The sequence below is a fragment of the Triticum aestivum genome, chromosome 7A (assembly GCF_018294505.1).
Source record: "Triticum aestivum cultivar Chinese Spring chromosome 7A, IWGSC CS RefSeq v2.1, whole genome shotgun sequence".
NCBI classification, from domain to species: domain Eukaryota; kingdom Viridiplantae; phylum Streptophyta; class Magnoliopsida; order Poales; family Poaceae; genus Triticum; species Triticum aestivum.
The window spans coordinates 297706819-297731375 of NC_057812.1; the positions used below are offsets into that span (position 1 = coordinate 297706819).

At 44.2% G+C, this 24557-nt stretch overlaps 1 protein-coding gene and 1 long non-coding RNA gene across 5 annotated transcripts; both read left to right on the plus strand.

The window, feature by feature from the left end:
- Nucleotides 1-496: 496 nt before the first annotated feature.
- LOC123152762 (manganese-dependent ADP-ribose/CDP-alcohol diphosphatase) lies at nt 497-2090 on the plus strand. 2 transcript variants are annotated; one of them, XM_044572224.1, is made up of 2 exons: nt 497-638; nt 737-2090. In XM_044572224.1, the coding sequence occupies exon 2, from the start codon at nt 788-790 to the stop codon at nt 1769-1771; it is 984 nt and encodes a 327-aa protein (XP_044428159.1). In that variant the 5' UTR covers nt 497-638; nt 737-787; the 3' UTR covers nt 1772-2090. The 2 variants fall into 2 exon arrangements, with proteins under 2 accessions (XP_044428159.1, XP_044428160.1); XM_044572225.1 differs by having other exon boundaries at nt 497-634.
- A 16284-nt stretch (nt 2091-18374) lies between these two features.
- On the plus strand, nt 18375-21607 carry LOC123154908 (uncharacterized). 3 transcript variants are annotated; one of them, XR_006477117.1, is made up of 4 exons: nt 18375-18606; nt 18683-18922; nt 19062-19296; nt 21163-21606. It is a non-coding gene; the product is annotated as an uncharacterized lncRNA (long non-coding RNA). The 3 variants fall into 3 exon arrangements; XR_006477116.1 differs by having other exon boundaries at nt 19062-21303; nt 21392-21587; XR_006477115.1 differs by having other exon boundaries at nt 19062-21607.
- The last annotated feature ends 2950 nt before the right edge of the window (nt 21608-24557 follow it).

Here is a 24557-nt window from a genome sequence, read left to right on the forward strand (position 1 = left end):
ATCAGACGTTCTTTTCTCGAAAATCCTTAAGACTCATCGTACGCGAGCTGTCACGACGCTGAAATTTGTAGTACGTTAGTACGCCCAACAGCTCTTCTGATTTGCCTTTTACTCTAAACCGTGTGTGAAGCCTACTTTGTTTGGACGAGGCTCCTCTGACGTACTGCAGGGCGCAGTTGGGCCACTGACATTGGCCCACCTGTCAGTGGCCCAACTGCGCCCTGCAGTACGTCAGGGGAGCCGAGTCCACTTTGTTTACTCCACGAGCATACTGGAGGCGGAAACTTAAATGAAATATGGATGAGCCACCTACTACTCCTTCCGTTTCGAATTACTTGTCCTAGATTATCCGTATCTAAACAATTCTAAGACAAGTAATTCGGAACGGAGGGAATATATCCTATTGGCAGCGGGGATACGGTTGGCCAGTAGCTCTCAAAATTTAACTGGCGATATGAATATGATTCCTTGGACAAGATGGCGCCACGTGTGGAGCGGACCACCGTCCACTTGCTTGTGCCACGTGATGATATCATCCATCGCCTCCCACCGCGCAGTCCGGTGCTCTGGAGAAGAGAAGGCGCGAGGTTCGCCGGAGAGGAGAGGACGAACTGCTGCCGGCGGCAACCGCCACGTCGGTAAACTGCTTATACCTAATGTGTTAACTTCACTTGAAACAAAAGCAGTTTGCAGCTAATTAAGATATCGTCTTCCTGTCCCTTTCGCCGCTGGGCAGCAATTGATTGATTGATTCCGGCGTGTTCGACGGCGCCGGCCAGCCGCATCCATGCTGGCTCACCCGGGCGGGGTCGGGGTGGTCCGAGCTTCGGTGGCCAGGGAGCCCCTCTTCACCTTCGGCGTCATCGCCGACGTCCAGTACGCCGACATACCGGACGGCCGCTCCTTCCTCGGCGTGCCTCGGTACTATCGCCACAGCATCACCGTGCTCCAGAGGGCGGTCCGCAGCTGGAACAGCCACAAGGCCGGCGTCAAGTTCTGCGTCAACTTCGGCGACATCGTCGACGGGTTCTGCCCCAAGGACCGGTCGCTTTCAGCCGTGCAGGCCGTCGTGGCAGAGTTCGACCGGTTCCACGGCGGCCCGGCGTACCACATGCTCGGCAACCACTGCCTGTACAACCTCCCAAGGAGCGAGCTGGTGTCCGTGCTGCGGATGCCTGGGCGCGCCTACTACGACTTCTCGCCGTGGCCGGGGTACAGGTTCGTGGTCCTGGACGCGTACGACTTCAGTGCCGTCGGCTGGCCGCGCGACCACCCTGTGGCGGCGGCGGCCAGGAGGTTCCTGGAGGAGAGGAACCCGAACTCGGATAAAAACAGCCCGACCGGGCTGGCAGGGGAGGACCGGCGGTTCGTGATGTTCAACGGCGGCGTGGGCGAGGAGCAGCTTCGGTGGCTGGACGGCGTCCTGCGGGACGCGTCGCGGCGCGGGGAGACCGTGGTGGTGTGCAGCCACCTGCCGCTCCACCCCGGTGCGGCGTCCCCCGCGGGGCTTATGTGGAACTACGAGGAGGCGCTGGCAGTGGTGCACCGGCACGGATGCGTCGCGGCGTGCCTCGCGGGGCACGACCACAAGGGCGGGTACGCCGTGGACGCGTGCGGCGTGCACCACCGCACCCTGGAGGCCGCGCTCGAGTGCCCGCCAGGCACCGACGCGTTTGGCCACGTCGATGTGTTCCCCGGCAGGCTGTCGCTCGCCGGATCCGGCAGGATGGCGAGCACCGACATGCTGCTCACCCTCCCTCGGCTGAGCTAGCCAGCAGCAGCAGCAGCTGCTGCTGCTTCAGTATTCATGCGAGCAGCTGATGCTTGCTCCACTCGATCCACGGGTTCGGCTGTACTGTGTAGCCATTAGCTCGCAACAGTTACTTAGTTGTATGTGTAACGATTCACCATCTCGAACTGATTCGACTCAAATTGGAAATGGTGCGTAGAATTTGCAAATGTCATTTGGAAATGTGTTCTAACTTGTAAATTGCCGCTCTTTCTCACTGGAGCAGCGGACAATGCTACACGTACCAAAAGTACTCCCTCCGTTTTTTTGTTTGCATATATAAAATTTGGTCAAAGTCAAACTTTGTGACTAGCTTTGTATGAAAATATATCAACATTCACACTATGAAATCAATATTATAAATGCATGATGAAATTAATTTTCATAACATATAACTTTTGTTTTGTGGATGTTGATATTGTTTCTATAGTCAAACTTTACAAAGTTTGACTTTGACCCAAATCTTACATACGAACAAAAAAGAAACGGAGAAAGTAATGCAAGAGTTCTACTTAAAAGCTGATGTGAAGAAGATTAATTGGGTCAGGATTAGCAGCTGAGGCCCACCCCCGTTGAAATTCATGGGGCCAATAGGATTTGTTTAGAAGGTTACGTAGGTCTTCGTGGTCTATTCGTAGATGTAGCATTATTGATAGAGCGGCAGTGTTTTTCCTTTCACTTCTGCTTTGATACACCCTTTCTAAATATATCAAAACATATCAACGGTGGAGGTCCATCCATTATTGATTAGCATTATGCCACCATTAATCCCCTTCCCTTGTCACATCTCGACCTCGGGCTAATGCTTGGTGTGTCACACCCATGCGAAGGATGTGGCTCAGGCTCTATTTAAATGTGCCCAAGCAAAATAAGTATGACAATTCCTTGAGCGGCATTAATGAAGAAAATATACCGTAGAGGCAATAATAAAGTTGTTATTTATATTTCCTTATATCATGATAAATATTTATTATTCATGCTAAAATTGTATTAATTGAAAACTTAGAACATGTGTGAATACATAGACAAAACAAAGTGTCCCTAGTATGCCTCTACTTGTAACATCCCAAATTTCCAATTTGGAATGTTATACATAGGTCATCATATGCATATCATATTTTATTTGCATTTTGGTTTTGTGATCCTAAAATCCTAAGCAACTCAAGGACCCACGGAGAGAGTTGGGGATTTTTATTATTTTCATATTTGAACTTTCTCAAATATTGAAAAGTGGATCATTTTGGTTTTATTTTTTCTCTCTCCAAATAATATTTCATATCAAAAATATATGAGAGGAGATAATATGACTTCTTCAAAATAAATGAAATATTGGAGGAAAAATATTAAAATCAAATAAAATATTTTATTTGGATTTATTGCTATTTTATTTAAATTAGAAAAATATGCATTTTCAAAATTGCATTTTTAGGCCAAGAAAATGTTCAATTTGTTCTAAATTTTTTATTTAGACTGTGAAAATTTGTTTTGACATTTTTAGATTTTTATTTTATTTTTATTTAGAACTTTTCTCGGTAGAACCGTATTTAAAAAAAAGTTTCGGACAGAACTGGGCCGAAGGCCCAGCCGGCCCAACCGAGCGCCGCCGCCTACCCGAGTCGGGCGCGACACGGACTCGCCGGAGTCCGGCCGCGCCGCGCCGCCCGCGTCGCCCCTCGCGCAAGCCGGAGCCGCCCCCCTTAAATACCGGAGCCCCCGCCGCCCTCTTCCCCTCGTCCCGCGTCGCCACCGCCGAAGCCGCCAGCCGCCGCCGACACGCCACCGCCTGCCACCGCCGCCCACTGCGCCCCTGTCGCCGCCAGCCGTTGCCGCCCCTCCGCCCCACACCACCCCGCGCCTCGCCGGAGCTCCGCTGGAAGCCGCCGCCATCGGATCCGCCGCCACCGCCGGATTTGTCGGTTTTCGTCACGGTTTTTATTCGGTTTAGGTAAAACCGCCAATTTTTCTTTAAAACCCCAGATGCATTTTTTTACAGTTTTCGTTGGTTTATTTATTTAGCGGACGTTCGTCCATTCGTTCGTTTGAACGAACGTTGTTCGCCGGTTAGGTTCAGACAGCGAACGTTCGTTCCTTAGTCTTTTATTTTTATTTTATTTTCGGCCAGGGACCTATCCACGATTAATTTTATCGCAGATTAACCCCTGATCTTCAAACCCTCGCCGTTTCCTAACCGTTTGTCCAAATCCAGTGAAACCAACGCCAAAATATTCGTCTCGAACCCCTCTTTCTGTTTAATCAACTTGAACAGGGTTTTTGAAAAATTAAAATTTGGTTGCAAGCAGATTTGCATTCGAAGTTCTTTTGACCATAGTTTCAGTTTCGTACCTCCGATTTGATCGATTCTTTTTGCAAATCGAACCTCTTCAGTTCAACTTTCAGTTTGGATCTTCTTATTTGATGTTTTACCTTGCATATTTGCTTGAGTGCTTATGTATGCTATTGTTTGTTTGCGATAGAATTCCCGGAGTGCGCAGCGTGCTACTACGAGTCACTAGGTTTTGCGGATCATCGGCAAGGCAAGTAACACATTGATCATACCCCTTTATTACCCAATTTTTATGCATTAGTTACAACCCTCAAACATTGCACGAGTAGGATTTCTTAACATGTGGGTTTTGGGAAGTAGTTGATGAGGTAGAACCTATTGCCCTTTTATTATCAAACCCCTGGGAGTTACTTCTACGTTATGCTATTTATTGCCATGCTATGCTCGTAGACGTGGATTGGGTTTGAGTGTATCCATGACAAATGTGAGATTATCAATTAATGGTTTACTTAAGGTGGCTACTTCAACACACATCTGGGTGGATTGGTTGCGGGCACCTAGGGATATACCAGTGATGTCCTTTTTGGTTCGCCACCCAGGCTCAAAGGGATCATAAGATTATTCATGCTAGAAACTTCCGTGTGCAGCCACAAGCTATTATGGGCTCTAGCATAGTGGAGTAAGTTGCATGACCTCTTCCAATGGTAGGCTAGCAGATGTAGGGGGTGTAGGTTGGTACTGTCTACCGGGTTAGAGTTAATGCTTCTGAAAGACTGTGTCTCGGTCATCCGTTTATCAAACACCTTGTAGTGCGAGAAATCCAATAGAGGAGATCGAGTCTTGTGGGGAAAAGTGCGCAAACCTCTGCAGAGTGTACAAACTAATCATGGTTAGCCGTGCCCCGGTTATGTACATCTTGAGTATCTGGTTCTTGGATTATCTTGTGGATCTCGTCACCCTAAATTAATTTGTTAGGATGTTAATTACTTTTAATTGGGATTGAGATGGGGTTTTACCATTCTCAATGTTTTTTCAACTACCATGATAGTTAAATAAAATATATTCCTTTTTTATAGGAAAAGTTGGCTTTTCGCAAAAAACATTATAACCATAGAGCCTCCACCAGCCATATATGCATGTAGTGATAGCTATTACTTGTTTCATTGCTCTACTGTGTTATCTTGCTAGCATATCCCATGTGCTGACCCGTTTTCGGGCTGCAACATATCATGTTGTAGACTTTTCAGACGATGAGTAAGGTGCGCTAGGTCGTTGTCGTGCACTCACCTATGCGTTGGAGTTGATGGACTCACTTTATCTTCCAAGCCTTCCGTTGTTATCTTACTTAGATGGCCTTAAGCCATACTTATTGTAATAAGTTCTCTTTTGAGACATTCGATGTAATAGGTGTGTGATTGCCACTCTGTTATAAATCCTTCAAGTACTGTGTGTGTCAGCATTACCGATCTAGGGATGACACTTATGCATATAGATTTGGCTGTTTGAGGTCGGATCGCTACAAGATGGTATCAAAGCACACGCTGAATGTAGGACACGACAACTAAGATGAGCCACAGGTCACTCTTCTCTACTCATTTCTGACTTCTCTCCATCTTCTACTCTATAGGATGGCGGACACAAGGAACAAGTTTACACAGCCAGATGAAGACACACCTTTTGGACGACACTTGAAGGAAGTCACTAGGTACCTGAACATTGGAATACCAAGCTTCACCGGGACCTACACCGTCACTTTACCAGAAGAAGAGCGTTGGATGATTCGAGTTCAAGTTCCAGGAAGGACGTTCACGCCAGTAACTGAGCCCATAGAGTTTTCCTTCGATGCACCAACCTGGAGTCTAGGAAAGAGCATGGCAGCTCACATCGTCATAGGACGCATCGACGAAGTTTATCACAAGGATCTTAAGGACACTATTTACTAGATATGTGGGTGCCGAGATGAGCAATGGGAGATGATCAGCACCAGGAAGGACAGGTCCATTGCAGCCTTCATTCAGGAGTTAAACCAGCACATTCGACGCCATGAGAACCAAATGTGCGCAAGCATGATAGATCTGAAGAAGTTGATGACTAGGAACATGGAGCTGGAAGAGGAACTCAAGTCTACACGCGACGAATACGAGGAGGAAATCACCGTATTGGTAGAGATGAACGGCGTCCTGACAAGGAAGCTAGGAGTATTCATGGGAGACCCTGCGCCAGGAAGAGATGACGACCATCCCAAGGACTACATCATCATCGACGACACTGACTCCGACCCTAGTGATGATGATTATGAAGACGAAGCCGGAGCAGATATCATGGAGTCTTCTACCGATCAAAATTTCTAGTAGACCACCATACTATTAGTAGTATTTCCCCCATGTATATATTAGTAGTCCGACCACTGTAATGATAGTTAGATCGATTGTATGCCCTTACTTGAAATTGTTTTGGTGTGATATGTTTGTGTTTGTCTCATGTGCATATGGGTAGTGTTTTCGCACTAGACCTCATTCTATTCTAATCTCTCCCCTCTAAACCATCAGATGCCTCCAAGACGTGACCCTAGATTTGCTTTCCCACCGGAGCTCACTCAGTTGATTCAACAGCAGAATACACTGATGCAATTGCTAGTCCAGAACCAAGGCAACAACAACAACAATAACAACAACCCACCGCCACCCCCTCCAGTTGACAACTTAGCCCATTTTCTGAGGTTACAACCGCCGGTGTTTTCTAGTAGCACCGAGCCCATAGTTGCTGATGACTGGCTACACAGGATTGGAAGGGAGTTAACCACTGTAGGTTGCACAGATGCTGAGAAGGTGCGTTTTGCCGCACACAATTGGATGGACCTGCAGCCTCATGGTGGGAGAATTACACAGCCACCTTCCCTATAGCCAATGTTACTTGGGAGCAGTTTCAGCAAGCGTTCCACACTACTCATGTCTCAACTGGAGCTATGAGTATGAATAAGCGTGAGTTTCGCAACTTACGACAGGGCAATCGTACTGTGGGGCAGTACGTGGATGAGTTTAGTAAGTTAGCCCGCTACGCCCCAGATGATGTGGCCACAGATGCCGTGAAGCAAGAGAAGTTTATGGAAGGGCTGAATGATGAGATGAGTATACAGTTAATGGTGGCGACATTTAACAACTACCAGGAGTTGGTAGATAAGGCTCTTATGATTGAAGGGAAGCAGCAGCAGATTGAGAGCCGCAAAAGGAAGAATGGACAAGGGAAGTACAATTCAGGAGCTCAACAGAAACCTCGGTTCACCCCGAACTCTGGAGGATATACCCATAACCATGGAGGCCATAACCAAAATGGAGGAAGCTCGCATAACCACAATGGCTCTAGGAATGGAAATGGGAGTGGAGCAAGCAGTCAGAACCGCTCTAACCCAAGCACACCCGCCAAGAAGGACCAAAGTCATGTTACTTGTTTCAAGTGCGGGAAGACTGGACACTATGCCAATGAGTGTCCTGAACTCAAGAATGGTAATGGCAATGGAAGCTCTGGGAAGAAGCCCAACCCTTTTAATAAGGGCCGAGTGAACCACGTGAACGTGGAGGAGGTTGAAGAGCAGCCAGACACAATTATCGATAAGTTTTTGGTTAAGTCATTTACCGCTCTTGTTCTTCTCGATACTGGTGCATCACATTCATACATTTCAAGGGGATTTGTGGACAAGTTTAAGTTACCCACCTTAGACCTTAGGACACCCTTGTTAGTAAGCTCACCAGGAGCAGAGTATATGGCCAGCCAATGGTGCGACCGGATACCCTTAAACATTGGCAGCCATATTTTCCCCTCAGACCTAATAATTCTGGAGTCACAAGGATTGGATGTGATATTGGGTATGGATTGGCTATAGAAGTATGGGGGAAACATTGACTGTGCTAGTAGGTCAATTCTACTCAACACCCCGGAGGGAAAAATGATTAAGTATGTATCCAGGCATACCCCAAAGAGGACTCACCTAAACTCCTTAACAGGCGTTGTTCAGGAGGAAGTGCCTGTAGTGAAGGATTACCCGGATGTATTTCTAGAGGAACTACTAGGCATGCCGCTGGATCGAGACATTGAGTTTTTGATAGAGCCGTTGCCAGGCACCGGACCAGTATCGAAGAGACCATACCGGATGTCCGCGAATGATCTGGAGGAGATTAAGAAACATATTAAGGAGTTATTGGAGAAAGGTTACATTCGACGAAGCTCGTCACCATGGGGAGCCCCAGTGCTCTTGGTTGAGAAGAAGGATAAATCTCTGAGAATGGTGGTTGATTATCGTGCATTGAATGAAGTGATGATCAAGAACAAGTACCCACTGCCGATGATCAATGATTTGTTTGACCAGCTGCAAGGAGCTAAAGTATTTTCCAAGATCGATCTTCGATCAGGATACCACCAATTGAAGATCCGAGAACAGGATATACCCAAGACATCCTTCACCACAAGGTACGGGCTATATGAGTACACGGTTATGTCATTTGGACTGACAAATGCCCCTACCTATTTCATGAGTATGATGAATAAGGTGTTCATGGAGTTCTTGGATAAATTTGTCGTGGTGTTCATTGATGACATTTTGGTGTACTCGAAGAATGAAGAGGAACACAAGGAGCATTTGCGTTTAGTTCTTGAGAAGCTCAGGGAACATCAGTTATACGCCAAATTTAGCAAATGTGAGTTTTGGATGAAGGAAGTTGGATTCCTTGGACATGTTATATCAGGAGAAGGTATAGCAGTAGACCTTACTAAGGTTCAGTCAGTCACTGAGTGGTTGGCACCCACCTCAGTTGGAGAGACCCGCAGTTTTCTTGGACTCGTGGGGTACTATCAGAGATTCATCGAGAATTTCTCTAAGATAGCGAAGCCCATGGCAGAGTTGTTGAAGGAAGACACCAAGTTCAAGTGGACAGATGAATGTGAGGCAAGTTTCCAAGAATTGAAGAAACGTCTGGTTACTGCCCCAGTGCTGATTCTGCCGGATATACGCAAGGATTTCCAGGTGTATTCGATGCATCTCGCTTAGGACTTGGCGGCATGCTTATGCAAGACAGAAGAGTTGTTTCATATGACTCACGTCAACTTTGACCGCATGAGTTAAATTATGCCACACATGATTTGGAGCTAGCAGCTGTAGTGCATGCACTCAAGACCTGGAGACATTTTCTTATTGGAAATCATTGTGATGTGTACACGAATCATAAGAGTTTGAAGTACATTTTCACACAGAAGGAGTGGAATCTCAGGCAGAGGAGATGGTTGGAGCTTATAAAGGATTATGATATGAAGTTGCACTATCATCCAGGCAAGGCCAATGTCGTAGCAGATGCTTTGAGCCGAAAGAGTTACGCCAATACCCTCGTAAGCGGAGGATTACCAGCAGAGTTAGCTGAAGATCTCAGGGAGCTACGTTTGGAGATAGTCCCTAGAGGTTTTGTTGCAGCATTGGAAATTCAGTCGACATTATTGGGAAAAATTCGAGAAGCTCAGAAGGATGATAAGGGAATTCAGAGATAAAGGAGAAAATGAGCAAAGGTAAAGCCAAGGGTTTCCGTGAGGATGAGCATGACACCTGGTGGTTTGAGGACCGTGTTTATGTACCCAATAATGCAGAGATCAGGAAGTTAATACTTTAGGAGGCTCATGACTCGCCATACTCAATACACCCTGGAAACACCAAGATGTATTTGGATTTGAAGGAGCATTTCTGGTGGACTGGTATGAAGAAGGATATTGCCGATTATGTAGCCGTATGTGATGTATGTCAGAGAGTGAAGGTAGAACATCAGAAACCAACAGGATTACGACAACCTATGCCGATACCTGAATGGAAGTGGGACAATCTTGGCATGGATTTCATCACTGGATTACCCAGGACCCGACCGGGATACAATTCTATTTGGGTAGTAGTGGATCGTTTGACCAAAGTGGCTCACTTTATCCCAGTGAAAACCACCTATACGAGTGCGAAGTTGGCCAAGATATATATGACCAGGATCGTATGTCTGCATGGAGTTCCGAGGACCATCGTATCAGATAGAGGAACACAATTTAGGTCAAATTTTTGGCACCAACTGCACCAGACTTTGGGTACCAGGCTAGAGTTCAGTACAACCTTTCATCCACAGACAGATGGACAGACTGAGAGAGTCAATCAGATTCTGGAGGACATGTTGAGAGCTTGTGCGCTCGATTATGGATCTAGTTGGGATGATAACCTGCCTTACGCAGAGTTCTCATACAACAACAGTTATCAAGCTAGTCTGAAGATGGCACCTTTCGAAGCTTTGTATGGAAGAAGATGCAGAACGCCGTTGTTGTGGGATGAAGTTGGAGACCGCCAGTTGTTTGGACCAGATTTGATCAAAGAGTTAGAAGAGAAGGTTAAGTTGATTCGAGACAGACTGAAGGTAGCTCAATCCAGGCAGAAGAGTTATGCAGACTCAGGTAGTCTATGAAATCGAAGATAGAGCATATCTTTGTGTGTCACCATTGCGAGGAGTTAAACGTTTTGGAGTTAAGGGAAAGTTAGCCCCAAGATTTGTAGGACCATACCGAGTTTCGGAACATATGGGAGAAGTAGCCTACAAGTTGGAGTTATCCGAAGGACTGTCAGGAGTTCATGATGTGTTTCATGTTTCCCAGTTGAAGAAGTGTCATGCTGAGATGGCTGATATTCCTCTGAGAGATACAGTGCCCCTAGAAGCAATTCAGTTGGATAATGATCTGACCTATGAGGAGAAACCAGTCAAGATTCTCGAGTTTGCGAGCCAAGTCACACGCAGCAAGGTTATCAAGTTTTGCAAAGTTCAGTGGAGCCACCATACCGAGGATGAAGCCACCTGGGAACGAGAGGATGATCTACGGAAAGACCACCCAAACCTATTTTCTAGCCAACCCGAATCTCGAGGGCGAGATTCACCTTAAGGGGGGTAGGTTTGTAACATCCCAAATTTCCAATTTGGAATGTTATATATAGGTCATCATATGCATATCATATTTTATTTGCATTTTGGTTTTGCGATCCTAAAATCCTAAGCAACTCAAGGACCCACGGAGAGAGTTGGGGATTTTTATTATTTTCATATTTGAATTTTCCCAAATATTGAAAAGTGGATCATTTTGGTTTTATTATTTTTCTCTCCAAATAATATTTCATATCAAAAATATATGAGAAGAGATAATATGACTTCTTCAAAATAAATGAAATATTGGAAGAAAAAAGTTTAAATCAAATAAACTATTTTATTTGGATTTTATTGCTATTTTATTTGAATTAGAAAAATATACATTTTTCAAAATTGCATTTTTAGGCCAAAATGTTCACTTTGTTCTAAATATTTTATTTAGACGATGAAAATTTGTTTTGGCATTTTTAGATTTTTATTTTATTTTTATTTAGGAGTTTCTCGACGGAACCGTATTTAAAAAAAGTTTCGGACCAAACTGGGCCGAAGGCCCAGCCGGCCCACCGAGAGCCGTCGCCTCCTCGAGTCGGGCGCGACATGGACTCGCCGGAGTCTGGCCGTGCCACACCGCCTGCGTCGCCCCTCGCACAAGCCGGAGCCGCCCCCCCTTAAATATCGGAGCCCCCGCCGCCCTCTTCCCCTCGACCCGCGTTGCCACCGCCGAAGCCGCCAGCCACCGCCGCCGCGCCGCTGCCGCCGCCTGCCGCTGCCGTGCCGCCGCCCCACTCCACCCCGCACCTCGCCGGAGCTCCGCCGGAAGCCGCCGCCGGATTTGTCGGTTTTCGTCAAGGTTTTTTTCGGTTTAGGTAAAACCACTGGTTTTTCTTTAAAACCCTAGATGCGTTTTTTTGGGTTTTCGTCGGTTTATTTATTTAGTAGACGTTCGTTCGTCCGTTCATCTTAACGAATGTTGTTTACCGGTTAGGTTCAGACAGCGAACGTTCGGTCGTTCGTTAGTCTTTTCTTTTTATTTTATTCTCGGCTAGGGACCTATCCGCGATTATTTTTATCGCAGATTAGCCCCTGATCTTCAAACCCTCGCCGATTCCTAACCGTTTGTCCAAATCCAGTGAAACCAACGCCAAAATATTCGTCTTGAACCCCTCTTTCTGTTTAATCAACTTGAACAGGGTTTTTAAAAAAATTAAAATTTGGTTGGAAGCAGATTTGCATTCGAAGTTCTTTTGACCATAGTTTCAGTTTCGTACCTCCGATTTGATCGATTCTTTTTGCAAATCGAACCTCTTCAGTTGAACTTTCAGTTTGGATCTTCTTATTTGATGTTTTACCTTGCATATTTTCTTGAGTGCTTATGTATGCTATTGTTTGTTTGCGATAGAATTCCTGGAGTGCGCAGCATGCTACTACGAGTCACTAAGTTTTGCGGATCATCAGCAAGGCAAGTAACACATTGATCATACCCCTTTATTACCCAGTTTTTATGCATTAGTTACAACCCTCAAACATTGCGCGAGTAGGATCTCTTAACATGTGGGTTTTGGGATGTTGTTGATGAGGTAGAACCTATTGCCCTTTTATTATCAAACCCTGGGAGTTACTTCTACGTTATGATATTTATTGCCATGCTATGCTCGTAGACGTGGTTTGGGTTTGAGTGTATCCATGACAGATGTGAGATTATCAATTAATGGTTTACTTAAGGTGGCTACTTCAACACACATCTGGGTGGATTGGTTGCGGGCACCTGGGGATATACCAGTGATGTCCTTTTTGGTTCGCCACCCAGGCTCAAAGGGATCATAAGATTATTCATGCTAGAAACTTCCGTGTGCAGCCACAAGCTATTATGGGCTCTAGCATAGTGGAGTAAGTTGCATGACCTCTTCCAGTGGTAGGCTAGCAGATGTAGGGGGTGTAGGTTGGTACTGTCTAACCGGGGTTAGAGTAAATGCTTCTGAAAGACTGTGTCTCAATCATCCGTTTCTCAAACACCATGTAGTGCGAGAAATCCAACGGAGGAGATCGAGTCTTGTGGGGAAAAGTGCGCAAACCTCTGCAGAGTGTACAAACTAATCATGGTAAGCCGTGTCCCTGGTTATGAACATCTTGAGTATCTGGTTCTTGGATTATCTTGTGGATCTCATCACCCTAAATTAATTTGTTGGGATGTTAATTACTTTTAATTGGGATTGAGATGGGGTTTTAACATTCTCAATGTTTTTTTTAACTACCATGATAGTTAAATAAAATATATTCCTTTATTGTAGGGAAAATTGGCTTTTCGCAAAAAACATTATAACCATAGAGTCTCCACCAACCATATATGCATGTAGTGATAGCTATTACTTGTTTCATTGCTCTACTGTGTTATCTTGCTAGCATATTCCATGTGTTGACCCATTTTCGGGCTGCAACATATCATGTTGCAGACTTTTCAGACGATGAGTAAGGTGCGCTAGGTCGTTGTCGTGCACTCAGCTATGCCGTTGGAGTTGATGGACTCACTTTATCTTCCAAGCCTTCCGCTGTTATCTTACTTAGATGGCCTTAAGCCATATTTATTGTAATAAGTTCTCTTTTGAGACGTTCGATGTAATAGATGTGTGATTGCCACTCTGTATCCTTCAAGTATTGTGTGTGTCAGCATTACCGATCCAGGAATGACACTTATGCACAGAGATTTGGCCGTTTGAGGTGGAATCGCTACACTACTTGACTAGTTCGTTACTCAAAGATGGTTAAGTTTCCTGACCATAGGCATGTGTTGTAGTTTGATGAACAGGATCACATCATTAGGAGAATGATGTGATGGACAAGATCCATCCATTAGCTTAGCATAATGATCTTTAAGTTTTATTTCTATTGCTTTGTTCATGACTTATATATATTCCCCTGACTATGAGATTATGCAACTCCCGAATACCGGAGGAACACCATGTGTGCTATCAAACGTCACAACGTAACTGGGTGATTATAAAGATGCTCTACAGGTGTCCCCGAAGGTGTTTGTTGGGTTGGCATAGATCAAGATTAGGATTTGTCACTCTGAGTATCGGAGAGGTATCTGTGGGCCCTCTCGGTAATGCACATCACTATAAGCCTTGCAAGCAATGTGACTAATGAGTTAGTTGCGGGATGATGCATTACGGAACGAGTAAAGAGACTTGATAGTAACGAGATTGAACTAGGTATGATGATACCGACGATCGAATCTCGGGCAAGTAACATACCGATGACGAAGGGAATAACGTATGTTGTTATTGCGGTTTGACCGATAAAGATCTTCGTAGAATATGTAGGAACCAATATGAGCATCCAGGTTCCGCCTATTGGTTATCGACCGGAGATGTGTCTCGATCATGTCTGCATAGTTCTTGAACCCGTAGGGTCTGCACGCTTAATGTTCGATGATGATTTGTATTATGAGTTATGTGTTTTGGTGACCAAAGTTTGTTCGGAGTCCCAGATGAGATCACGGACATGACGAGGAGTCTCGAAATGGTCGATAGGTAAAGATTGATATATTGGACGATGATATTCGGACACCGTAATGGTTTCAGAAAGGTTCGGGTATATTTTGAAGTACCAGCGGGTTATCGGAACCCCCCGGGGATTTATTGGGCCTACATGGGCCTTAGTGGAGAGAGAGGGGTGCCCGCAAGGGTACCCCCATGGGAGACTGAATTGGACCAGGGGAAGGGGCGGCGCCTCCTTTCCCTCTCCCTCTCCCTCTCCTTCCTTTCCCCCTCCGATGAGAAAGGAAAAAGGGAGGGGGCGGATCCTACTAGGAGTGGAGTCATAGTAAGACTCCCCCCATGGCGCGCCCCTTGGTGGCCGGCGTCCTCCTCCCCTCCTTTATATACGGGGGCAGGGGGCACCCCATAGCATATCAATTGTTCTCTTAGCCGTGTGCGGTGCCCCCCCTCCACATTTTACTCCTCCGGACATAGCGTCGTAGTGCTTAGGCGAAGCCCTGCGCGGATCACATCACCACACCGTCGTGATGAAGAAACTCTCCCTCGACCCTCTGCTGGATCATGAATTCAGGGACGTCATCGAGCTGAACGTGTGCTGAACTCGGAGGTGCCGTACGTTTGGTGCTTGATCGGTTGGATCGCAAAGACGTTCGACTACATCAACCGCGTTAATCTAACGCTTCCGCTTTCGGTCTACGAGGGTACGTAGCCACACTCTCCCCCTCTCGTTTCTATGCATTTCCTAGATAGATCTTGCGTCATAGTAGGATTTTTTTAAAATTGCATGCTGCGTTCCCCAACAATGGTATCAAAGCCAGGTCTATGCGTAGATGATATGCACAGGTAGAAAACAAAGAGTTGTGGGCGATAATAGTCATACTGCTTACCACCAACGTCTTATTTTGATTCGGCGGTATTTTTGGATGAAGCGGCCCGGACCAACCTTACATGACCATGTTCATGAGACCGGTTCCACTGACAGACATGCAACTTGTTTTGCATAAAGGTGGCTGGCGGGTGTCTATTTCTCCAACTTTAGTTGAATCGAGTTTGACTACGGCCGGTCCTTGTTGAAGGTTAAAACATCACACTTGATGAAAAATCGTTGTGGTTTTGATGCGTAGGTAAGAACGGTTCTTGCTAGAAGCCCATAGCAGCCACAAAGTAGAGGACGTCTAACTTGTTTCTGCAAGGCATGTTGTGATGTGATATGGTCAAGACATGATGTGACATAAGTTATTGTATGAGATGATCATGTTTTGTAAAAGATATCGACAACTGGTAGGAACCTTATGGTTGTCGCTTTATTGTATGAAATGCAATCGCCATGTAATTGCTTTACTTTATCACTATGCGGTAGCGATAATTGTAGAAGCAATAGTTGGCGAGACGACAACGATGCTACGATGGAGATCAAGGTGTCAAGCCGGTGACGATGGAGATCATAACGATGCTTTGGAGATGGAGATCAAATGCACAAGATGATGATGGCCATATCATGTCACATATTTTGACTGCATGTGATGTTTATCTTTTATGCATGTTATTTCGCTTAGTACGGCGGTAGCATTATAAGATGTTCCCTCACTAAATTTCAAGGTATAAGTGTTTTCCCTGAGTATGCCCCGTTGCGACAATTCGTCGTGCCAAGACACCACGTGATGGTCGGGCGTGATAAGCTCTACGTTCCATACAACGGGTGCAAGCCATTTTTGCACGTATAGAATACTCGGGTTAAACTTGACGAGCCTAGCATATGCAGACATGGCCTCGGAACACTAAGACCGAAAGGTCAAACATGAATCATATATTAGATATAATCAACATAGAGATGTTCACCATTGAAAACTATTCCATCTCACGTGATGATCGGACATGGTTTAGTTGATATGGATCACGTGATCATTTAGATGACTAGAGGGATGTCTATCTAAGTGGGAGTTCTTAAGTAATATGATTAATTGAGCTTTAATTTATCATGAACTTAGTCTTGATAGTTTTTGCATATCTATGTTGTTATAGATCAATGGCCTGTGCTACCGTTCCCTTGAATTTTAATGCGTTCCTAGAGAAAGCTAAGTTGAAAGATGATGATAGCAACTACATGGACTGGGTCCGTAACTTGAGGATTATCCTCACGAATTACGTCCTGGAAGCACCGCTAGGTGCAAGACCCACTGCAGGAACGACTCCGGACGTTATGAACGTCTGGTAGACTAAAGCTGATGACTACTCGATAGTTCAGTGTGCCATGCTTTATGGATTAGAATCGAGACTTCAAAGACGTTTTGAATGTCACGGAGAATATGAGATGTTTCAAGAGTTGAAGTTAATATTTCAAGCAAATGCCCGAGTTGAGAGATATGAAGTCTCCAACAAGTTCTAAGCTCCAAAATGGAGGAGAGTAGTTCTATCAGTGAACACATACTCAGAATGTCTGGGTACCATAACCACTTGACTCAACTGGGAGTTAATCTTCCTGATGATAGTTTCATTGACAGAGTTTTTCAATCACTGCCACCAAGGTATAAAGACTTCATGATGAACTATAACATGCAAGGGATGGAAAAGACAATTATCGAGCTCTTCGTGATGCTAAAGGCTGCAGAGGTAGAAATCAAGAAGGAGCATCAAGTGTTGATGGTTAACGAGACCACTAGTTTCAAGAAAAATAGCAAAGGGAAGAAGGGGAACTTCAAGAAAAATAGCAAGCAAGTTGCTACTCCAGGGAAGAAGCCCAAGTCTGGACCTAAACTTGAAACTGAGTGCTTCTACTGCAAAGCGACTGATCACTGGAAGCAGAACTGTCGCAAGTATTTGGCGGATAAGAAGGATGACAAAGTGAAAGGTATATTTGATATACATGTTATTGATGTGTACCTTACTAATGCTCGTAGTAGCACCTGTGTATTTGATACTGGTTCTGTTGCTCATATTTGCAACTCGAAACAAGGGCTACGGATTAAACAAAGATTGGTGTAACATCCCAAAATTCTAAATTTTGGAATGTTAATTATTTAAATAGGATTAATTAAAACTTTGCTTGTGTTGCTTGTTGTTAGTAGGTTTTGACTAGGATTTGAAACTTTCCAAGTTTAAATGAATAATAAACGAGAGGGAATAAAATGACTTCCCCAATTATTCATTTGGTTCTTATTTTGGGTTTACTGAATATTCAAATGAGAGGGCGTAAAATGACTTCCCGAATATTCCTTTTGATCTTATTTAGAACTTTGAGAATATTCAAAATTGTTTCAACTTGGATACGAGAGAGGATGCCATGACTTCCTCAATTTTTTTTAAAAAAAATAGGAAAATTGAATATTGTTTTATTTGGATTTTGATATTGAAACAATGCCAACTCAAAAAAAAAGAGAAGGTAATATGACTCCTTCAATATAAAATAGTTGGAAATGTTTTAAACGTTGTTTGAGTATTTGTTTGGGTGTTCAAAAATATTTTAGGAATTATTTATAAAGCCCAAATAAAGTAATAAAGTATCATATGTATATTATATAAGTGTTTTGTACGGTAAAAATGTTCACTATTCTCTATATTAGTATATATATACTTTGGCAAATGTTCTAGTATTATTTATAAAATGATTCGGTTAATTTGTTTTAGTCACAGTCATTTCTGTAATTTAGTAAATAGGAAATCCCTAAACCTATTCTAAACCTAAGCCAACCTAAACCCAGCATGTGCGGCCCACTGGCTAACCCTCTCTCGCGCGCGAGCTCGCGCGCAGCGCAGCGCCAGGCCCAGCCTAGCACCCCGCCAACGCTCGTCAGCGCTGACGTCAGCGCACAACGGCCCACCTGCCAGCCTCTCTCCGCCCCCCGTTTAACTGATTTGCGAGACCCGCAGTCGTCTCCCACCGCTGCCTGGTCTCCTGCTCGCACACGACAACTCCACCGAACCAGACCCAGGCCCACGTGATGTGCGCGATCCCGAGCCCCTCACTCCAATCCGTGGAGACCAGGAGAATCCCCTCGACCTTCTCGTCCGATTCCCGAAAACGAAGCTCGAGTTCGTCCCCAGAATAGAGCGAACGGACCCCACGGATCTCCTCTGCCTGAAGCCGCTCCGATGACGAGTTCACCGCCACCGGAGGTTCCCTGCCTCACCTATTGCCCCGATTCGTTTCGCCTTGATCTCCTCTTTCTCCCTCATGTTCTGTTCAAACCAGGGGACCACCCACCCGACCTCGTCCCGAAGATCACCGTCGCCGCCCGAGCTCTAGCAGCACCGCATAGCCACTGGAGGACGTGCTCGTCGCCACCAAGGACGCCATCGAGCTGGTTGTTCCCCTCCGTGTCCAGGAGTATCTACCCCGGGCACCGGAGCGCCCATATGCGTTGCCATCATTGTTTCCCGGACTGCCATCGTGTTCTACTCCAAGTTCGACGCCCAGTTCCCCTATTCACCGGTGAGCAAATCCCCTCAACTGAACCCTAGCAGCATGGCTTGATCTTCATCGTCCCGTGTCACTTGATCCAACGGCCGTTTCTTTATTTGATCGGAATTCTCAACGCCGCATTTCACCTGAACCGTTTTGCCTCTCGCAGATTGACACTAGAGCAAGCTCCCGACGCACTCCCGGTCTTGCCGGAGCATGCGAAGCACAACCTCGTTTCCGTTTGTCACCGCCGCTAAGCTAAGACACCTCGTCGCTTATGATGTCACCTAGTTCACCGCCCCACGTGCGCCGCATCCTCCTGTCATTTCATTTTTGCTGGGGACCCGTTGTGGCCGTCGCCAACATCACAACCGAGAGGCCCGCCGCCCTCTTTTTCGCTTCAGGTGAAACTCGCTGTTGCATTTAACTGTAGCTGAGCAATGGGAGTAACTTAACTAGTAACATCATACATTTCAATACAACATTACTTATGTGGCAGCTAATTAATAAGGAGAGAGAGGTTTATGGTAACTTAGGTAGTTACTGTAACATCACACATTTCAAGGCATAATGAGTCTATAGCCTAATAAATGAACTCTTTCATGATACCACTCATATGTTACTATCCACTATGGAGGTAGTAACATAGAGTAGTAACATCGGCAAGTTACTACTCTATGTTACTCCCCACTATGAGCAGTCTTATATTTGACGGTTATTGTCATTTTTCTTAGTGAACCGGTATCAGCCTATTAGAGCACACCACATGGCACTGCCACAACAGACATAGCAGCAACTCAATTCGCTGCCATGGAAGTATTTTCTTTTCCACATTTCAATACAAACTTCATCTTGTTATATCTCGTGATCCGTATATCCAAATGAATTGATTCTTTTTCCGATGTGTTACTGATGATCATGACTATCCAGTAGCACCATAATTTTCAACTTTTGAATGTTTCAAATTTGAGAAATCCAAATTTGATTTCGTTCTTTCATTTAATCATATTCTGCATACCATGTATCCTATCCAATTGATTCCTTTTGCCCATGAAACACTTGTATCGAATACTTGCTAAAAATACGTTGAACACTCATATTCAAATACTTTTTGACCCGCTTTGAATTTAAATTTAATTCAAACCTCATTCCACTATAACTTGCGTTGTAGTGTTCCTATTCCATCAATTCTTTTCGCAAGTGAATTCTTGTATGTCCTATGCAACCATTCAGACTATATTTATTTTGCGTTCCATATACCCTTGGCATTTTTCCATACCCTTCAACCTATTATTTTTCTATATGCATGTAGTTCTATATCACATTACTATATTATGCATGTGTAGGGATATTATGGTAGTATGCTATTGCTTTTGAGATGCAGCTAGTATGGCCTTATTGTAGACCATGGTAAGTATTCTTGCTATGCTATGTAGACGGGGATTGGTTCGTGTATTCATCGAGTTTATGTGAGGACTATATATAATATAACTTGAGTAAAAACATAATATATATAATTCACCTCTGGACGGACAGGGTTGCATCATGGTTTCTTGTTCCTTTTCTAAGGACATGAACCATGGCTAAGTGCGCCCGAACGGTATTGCTGGGTGGTTCCAAGAACATCATGGTTTATACCCTCTGAATACAAGTGGGTGTCGTCCAGACTCAAAAAGATCAGACGGACTTAGTGACTAGTACTTCCATGTACAACCACTGTCTAATATGGGCTCTGGCTTAGTTGATCAGTTCTGGAGACCTTACCCAGATGTGCCAGTAGATGCAGTTATGATAGTTGGGATGGGCCTCTCGTGGGACTAGGCGACTGCTTCTGAAATACAATGTCTCAATCTTCGGGTTGAGTCCAGTGGGTAAAGTGTGCAAACCTCTACAGATTGTATAAACTAATCATGATTAGTCGTTTTCCCAGTTATGGACAAATTTGAGCCACTATGCCATTACAGTTGTTGGATGATCTTGACAGATGATACCTTAATAGAAAAATTGAGTGGGAAACTTAACAATTGGGTTAGGTTGAAATTGGATTGCCCAATTCAACCATGTGTATTAATTGTAGCAAGAAAAATTAAAATTTGACTATTATATTATGTAGCTATCAGGGAAAAATTAGCTTTCTGCAAAACAACCACTACATTATCCTCTTGATATACCCTGCATATAGAAGTAGGTCTGTTATATTATTTCCCTGTGTGACTTGCCAATACATTCAAAGTATCGACCCTTCGTGGCTGCAACGTTTCATGTTGCAGATTTTATACGATGAGTGAGTGATGCGATGTAGGGTTACGATGTCTATACTTGACATTTGCCTGTGGTGTTGATGGACTTCAAGAAGATTTTATTTGCTTTTCCGTTGTATTTTGTTTGTATGCTAGCCTTGAGCTATGGAGGTATGTAATATTTTTAATTCTGGATCTACGATGTAATATTATGACATGTGGTTTATTTTGATATTACATCGTGTACTGTGTGTGCTAGCTATTGATCCAGGGACTAGCACAGTGAGCACATAGACATCAAACCTTATCAGGTTCGGGTCGTTACAATTGGATAAGGACGAGGTGACGATGCGCGTCGGAAATGTTTCCAAGGTCGATGTGATCGCCGTCGGCACGCTACCTCTACATCTACCTTCAGGGTTAATTTTAGACCTGAATAATTGTTACTTGGTGCCAGCGTTGAGCATGAACATTATATCTGGATCTTGTTTGATGCGAGACTGTTATTCACTTAAATTAGAGAATAATGGTTGTTCTATTCAGATGAGTAATATCTTTTATGGTCATGCACCCTTGGTGAGTGGTCTATTTTTGTTTAATCTCAATCGTAGTGATACACATATTCGTAATATTGAAGCCAAAAGATGTAAAGTTAATAATGATAGTGCAACTTATTTGTGGCACTGCCGTTTAGGTCATATTGGTGTAAAGCGCATGAAGAAACTCCATGCTGATGGGCTTTTCGAATCACTTGATTATGAATCACTTGATGCTTGCGAACCATGCCTCATGAGCAAGATGACTAAGACTCCGTTCTCCGGAACAATGGAGCGAGCCACTGACTTATTGGAAATAATACATACTGATGTATGCGGTCCGATGAGTGTTGAGCCTCGCGGCGGGTATTGTTATTTTCTGACCTTCACAGATGATTTGAGCAGATATGGGTATATCTACTTAATGAAACATAAGTCTGGAACATTTGAAAAGTTCAAAGAATTTCAGAGTGAAGTGGAAAATCATCGTAACAAGAAAATAAAGTTTCTACGATCTGATCGTGGAGGTGAATATTTGAATTACGAGTTTGGTCTTCATTTGAAACAATGTGGAATAGTTTCGCAACTCATGCCACATGGAACACCACAGCGTAATGGTGTGTCCAAAAGTCGTAACCTTACTTTAATAGATATGGTGCGATCTATGATGTCTCTTACCGATTTACCACTATCATTTGGGGTTATGCTCTTGAGACGGCTACATTCACGTTAAATAGGGAACCATCTAATTCCGTTGAGACGCCACCATATGAGCTATCGTTTAGCAAGAAACCTAAGCTGTCGTTTCTTAAAGTTTGAGGCTGCGATGCTTATGTGAAAAAGCTTCAACCTGATAAGCTCAAACCCAAATCGTAGAAATGTGTCTTCATAGGATACCCAAAAGAAACTGTTGGTACACCTTCTATCATAGATCCGAAGGCAAGGTATTCGTTGCTAAGAATGGATCCTTTCTAGAGAAGGAGTTTCTCTGAAAAGAAGTGAGTGGGAGGAAAGTAGAACTTGATGAGGTAATTATACCTTCTCTTGAATTGCAAAGTAGTTCATCAAAGAAATCAGTTCCAGTGATTCCTACACCAATTAGTGAGGAAGCTAATGATGATGATCATGGAACTTCAGATCAAGTTACTACCGAACCTCGTAGGTCAACCAGAGTATGTTCTGCACCAGAGTGGTACGGTAATCATGTTCTGGAAGTCATGTTACTAGACCATGACAAAAATATGAACTATGAGGAAGCGATGATGAGCCCAGATTCCGCGAAATGGCATGAGGCCATGAAATCTGAGATGGGATCCATGCATGAAAACAAAGTGTGGACTTTGGTTGACTTGCCCGATGATCGGCAAGCCATAGAGAATAAATGGATCTTCAAGAAGAAGACTGGCGCTGACGGTAATATTACTGTCTACAAAGCTTGACTTGTTGTGAAAGATTTTCGATAAGTTCAATGAGTTGACTACGATGAGACCTTCTCACCCGTAGTGATACTTAAGTCTGTCCGAATCATGTTAGAAATTGCCACATTTTATGATTATGAAATTTGGCAAATGGATGTCAAACTGCATTCCTTAATGGATTTTTTAAAGAAGAGTTGTATATGATGCCACTAGAAGGTTTTGTCGACCCTAAAGGTGCTAACAAAGTGTGCAAGCTCTAGCGATTCATTTATGGACTGGTGCAAGCATCTCGGAGTTGGAATATATGCTTTGATAGTGTGATCAAAGCATATGGTTTTATACAGACTTTTGGAGAAGCCTGTATTTACAAGAAAGTGAGTGGGAGCTCTATAGCATTTGTAATATTATATGTGGATGACATATTGTTGATTGGAAATAATACATAATTTTTGGGTAGCATAAAAGGATACTTGAATAAGAATTTTTCAATGAAAGATCTGGCACCCCGGCTCAAAGCAACCATTTTACCTTGCATTGTTAGCCCAGAGATCAAGTCTTCTGGCAACACACAACAACTTGGTATAGAAAACAACCACTTTATTGATACTAGCGGAAACATAGGTTTGATATTACATCAAGTAGCGAGGCCAAGCCGCACACATCGTGTGGCTGAACAATATGTACATTATTTAATGAACATGAGAGGGCCTCGATCACGATAACTACGTGACATCGGAACGACGACGAAGTGGAACTCCATAGCACAGGGACACCGATGTGGACATGGTCTAGACACGGGAAGCTCCCTGGTCCGATATGACTTTCCTAAAACTGGCATGACACGCCAGGTCAGTACATTGAATGTACTTGTAAGCTCACAAAAAACATAAGCATAATGGCAAACAATATCATGAAAACTAATCAGGTTAATGCAATGCAAACCATACTACTGATGCTGTGAAATTAACTTGTGCACCGAGTCACTGGGACTCTCTTACCAGACGGGTTACCTCATTACTGAATGGTGATCATACTTGGATCACAAAAGAAACCAACACTTTGGTTCCAACGATGATCATCTTCATGATCTCTCAAACCATCGCATAAACAGTGCCAAACAACAAACATTTAGTGTGCAAGATGTCTTATTAATGTTGATCCATGGTGTGACTTACTCATGAGCTATGTTCGTAACCGTGGACGTGGCTATCGATAGATTAAATACACTCTGCAGAGGTAGCGATCTTTACCCGCACCACCGAATCCATGGCCTCGTTTTCCCATTCAGGTGGACCAATGGCATTCCGAAAAAACCCTCCCATTGCCATAACACTCTCCCGGCCACTCCGACAAACTCCCCACTGGGCTAAGTCATTTGTGGCCCCGTGCCCACCAAAGGCATCAACGACCACCATCGTGGCAAAAACGGTCCCAAACAGGGACAAGGTACCATAACAACAAACGGGCACAC

Coding starts and splice junctions, on each gene's coding strand:
- LOC123152762 (XM_044572224.1), top strand. CDS start 788: ATGCTGGCTCACCCGGGCGGGGTCGGGGTGGTCCGAGCTTCGGTGGCC.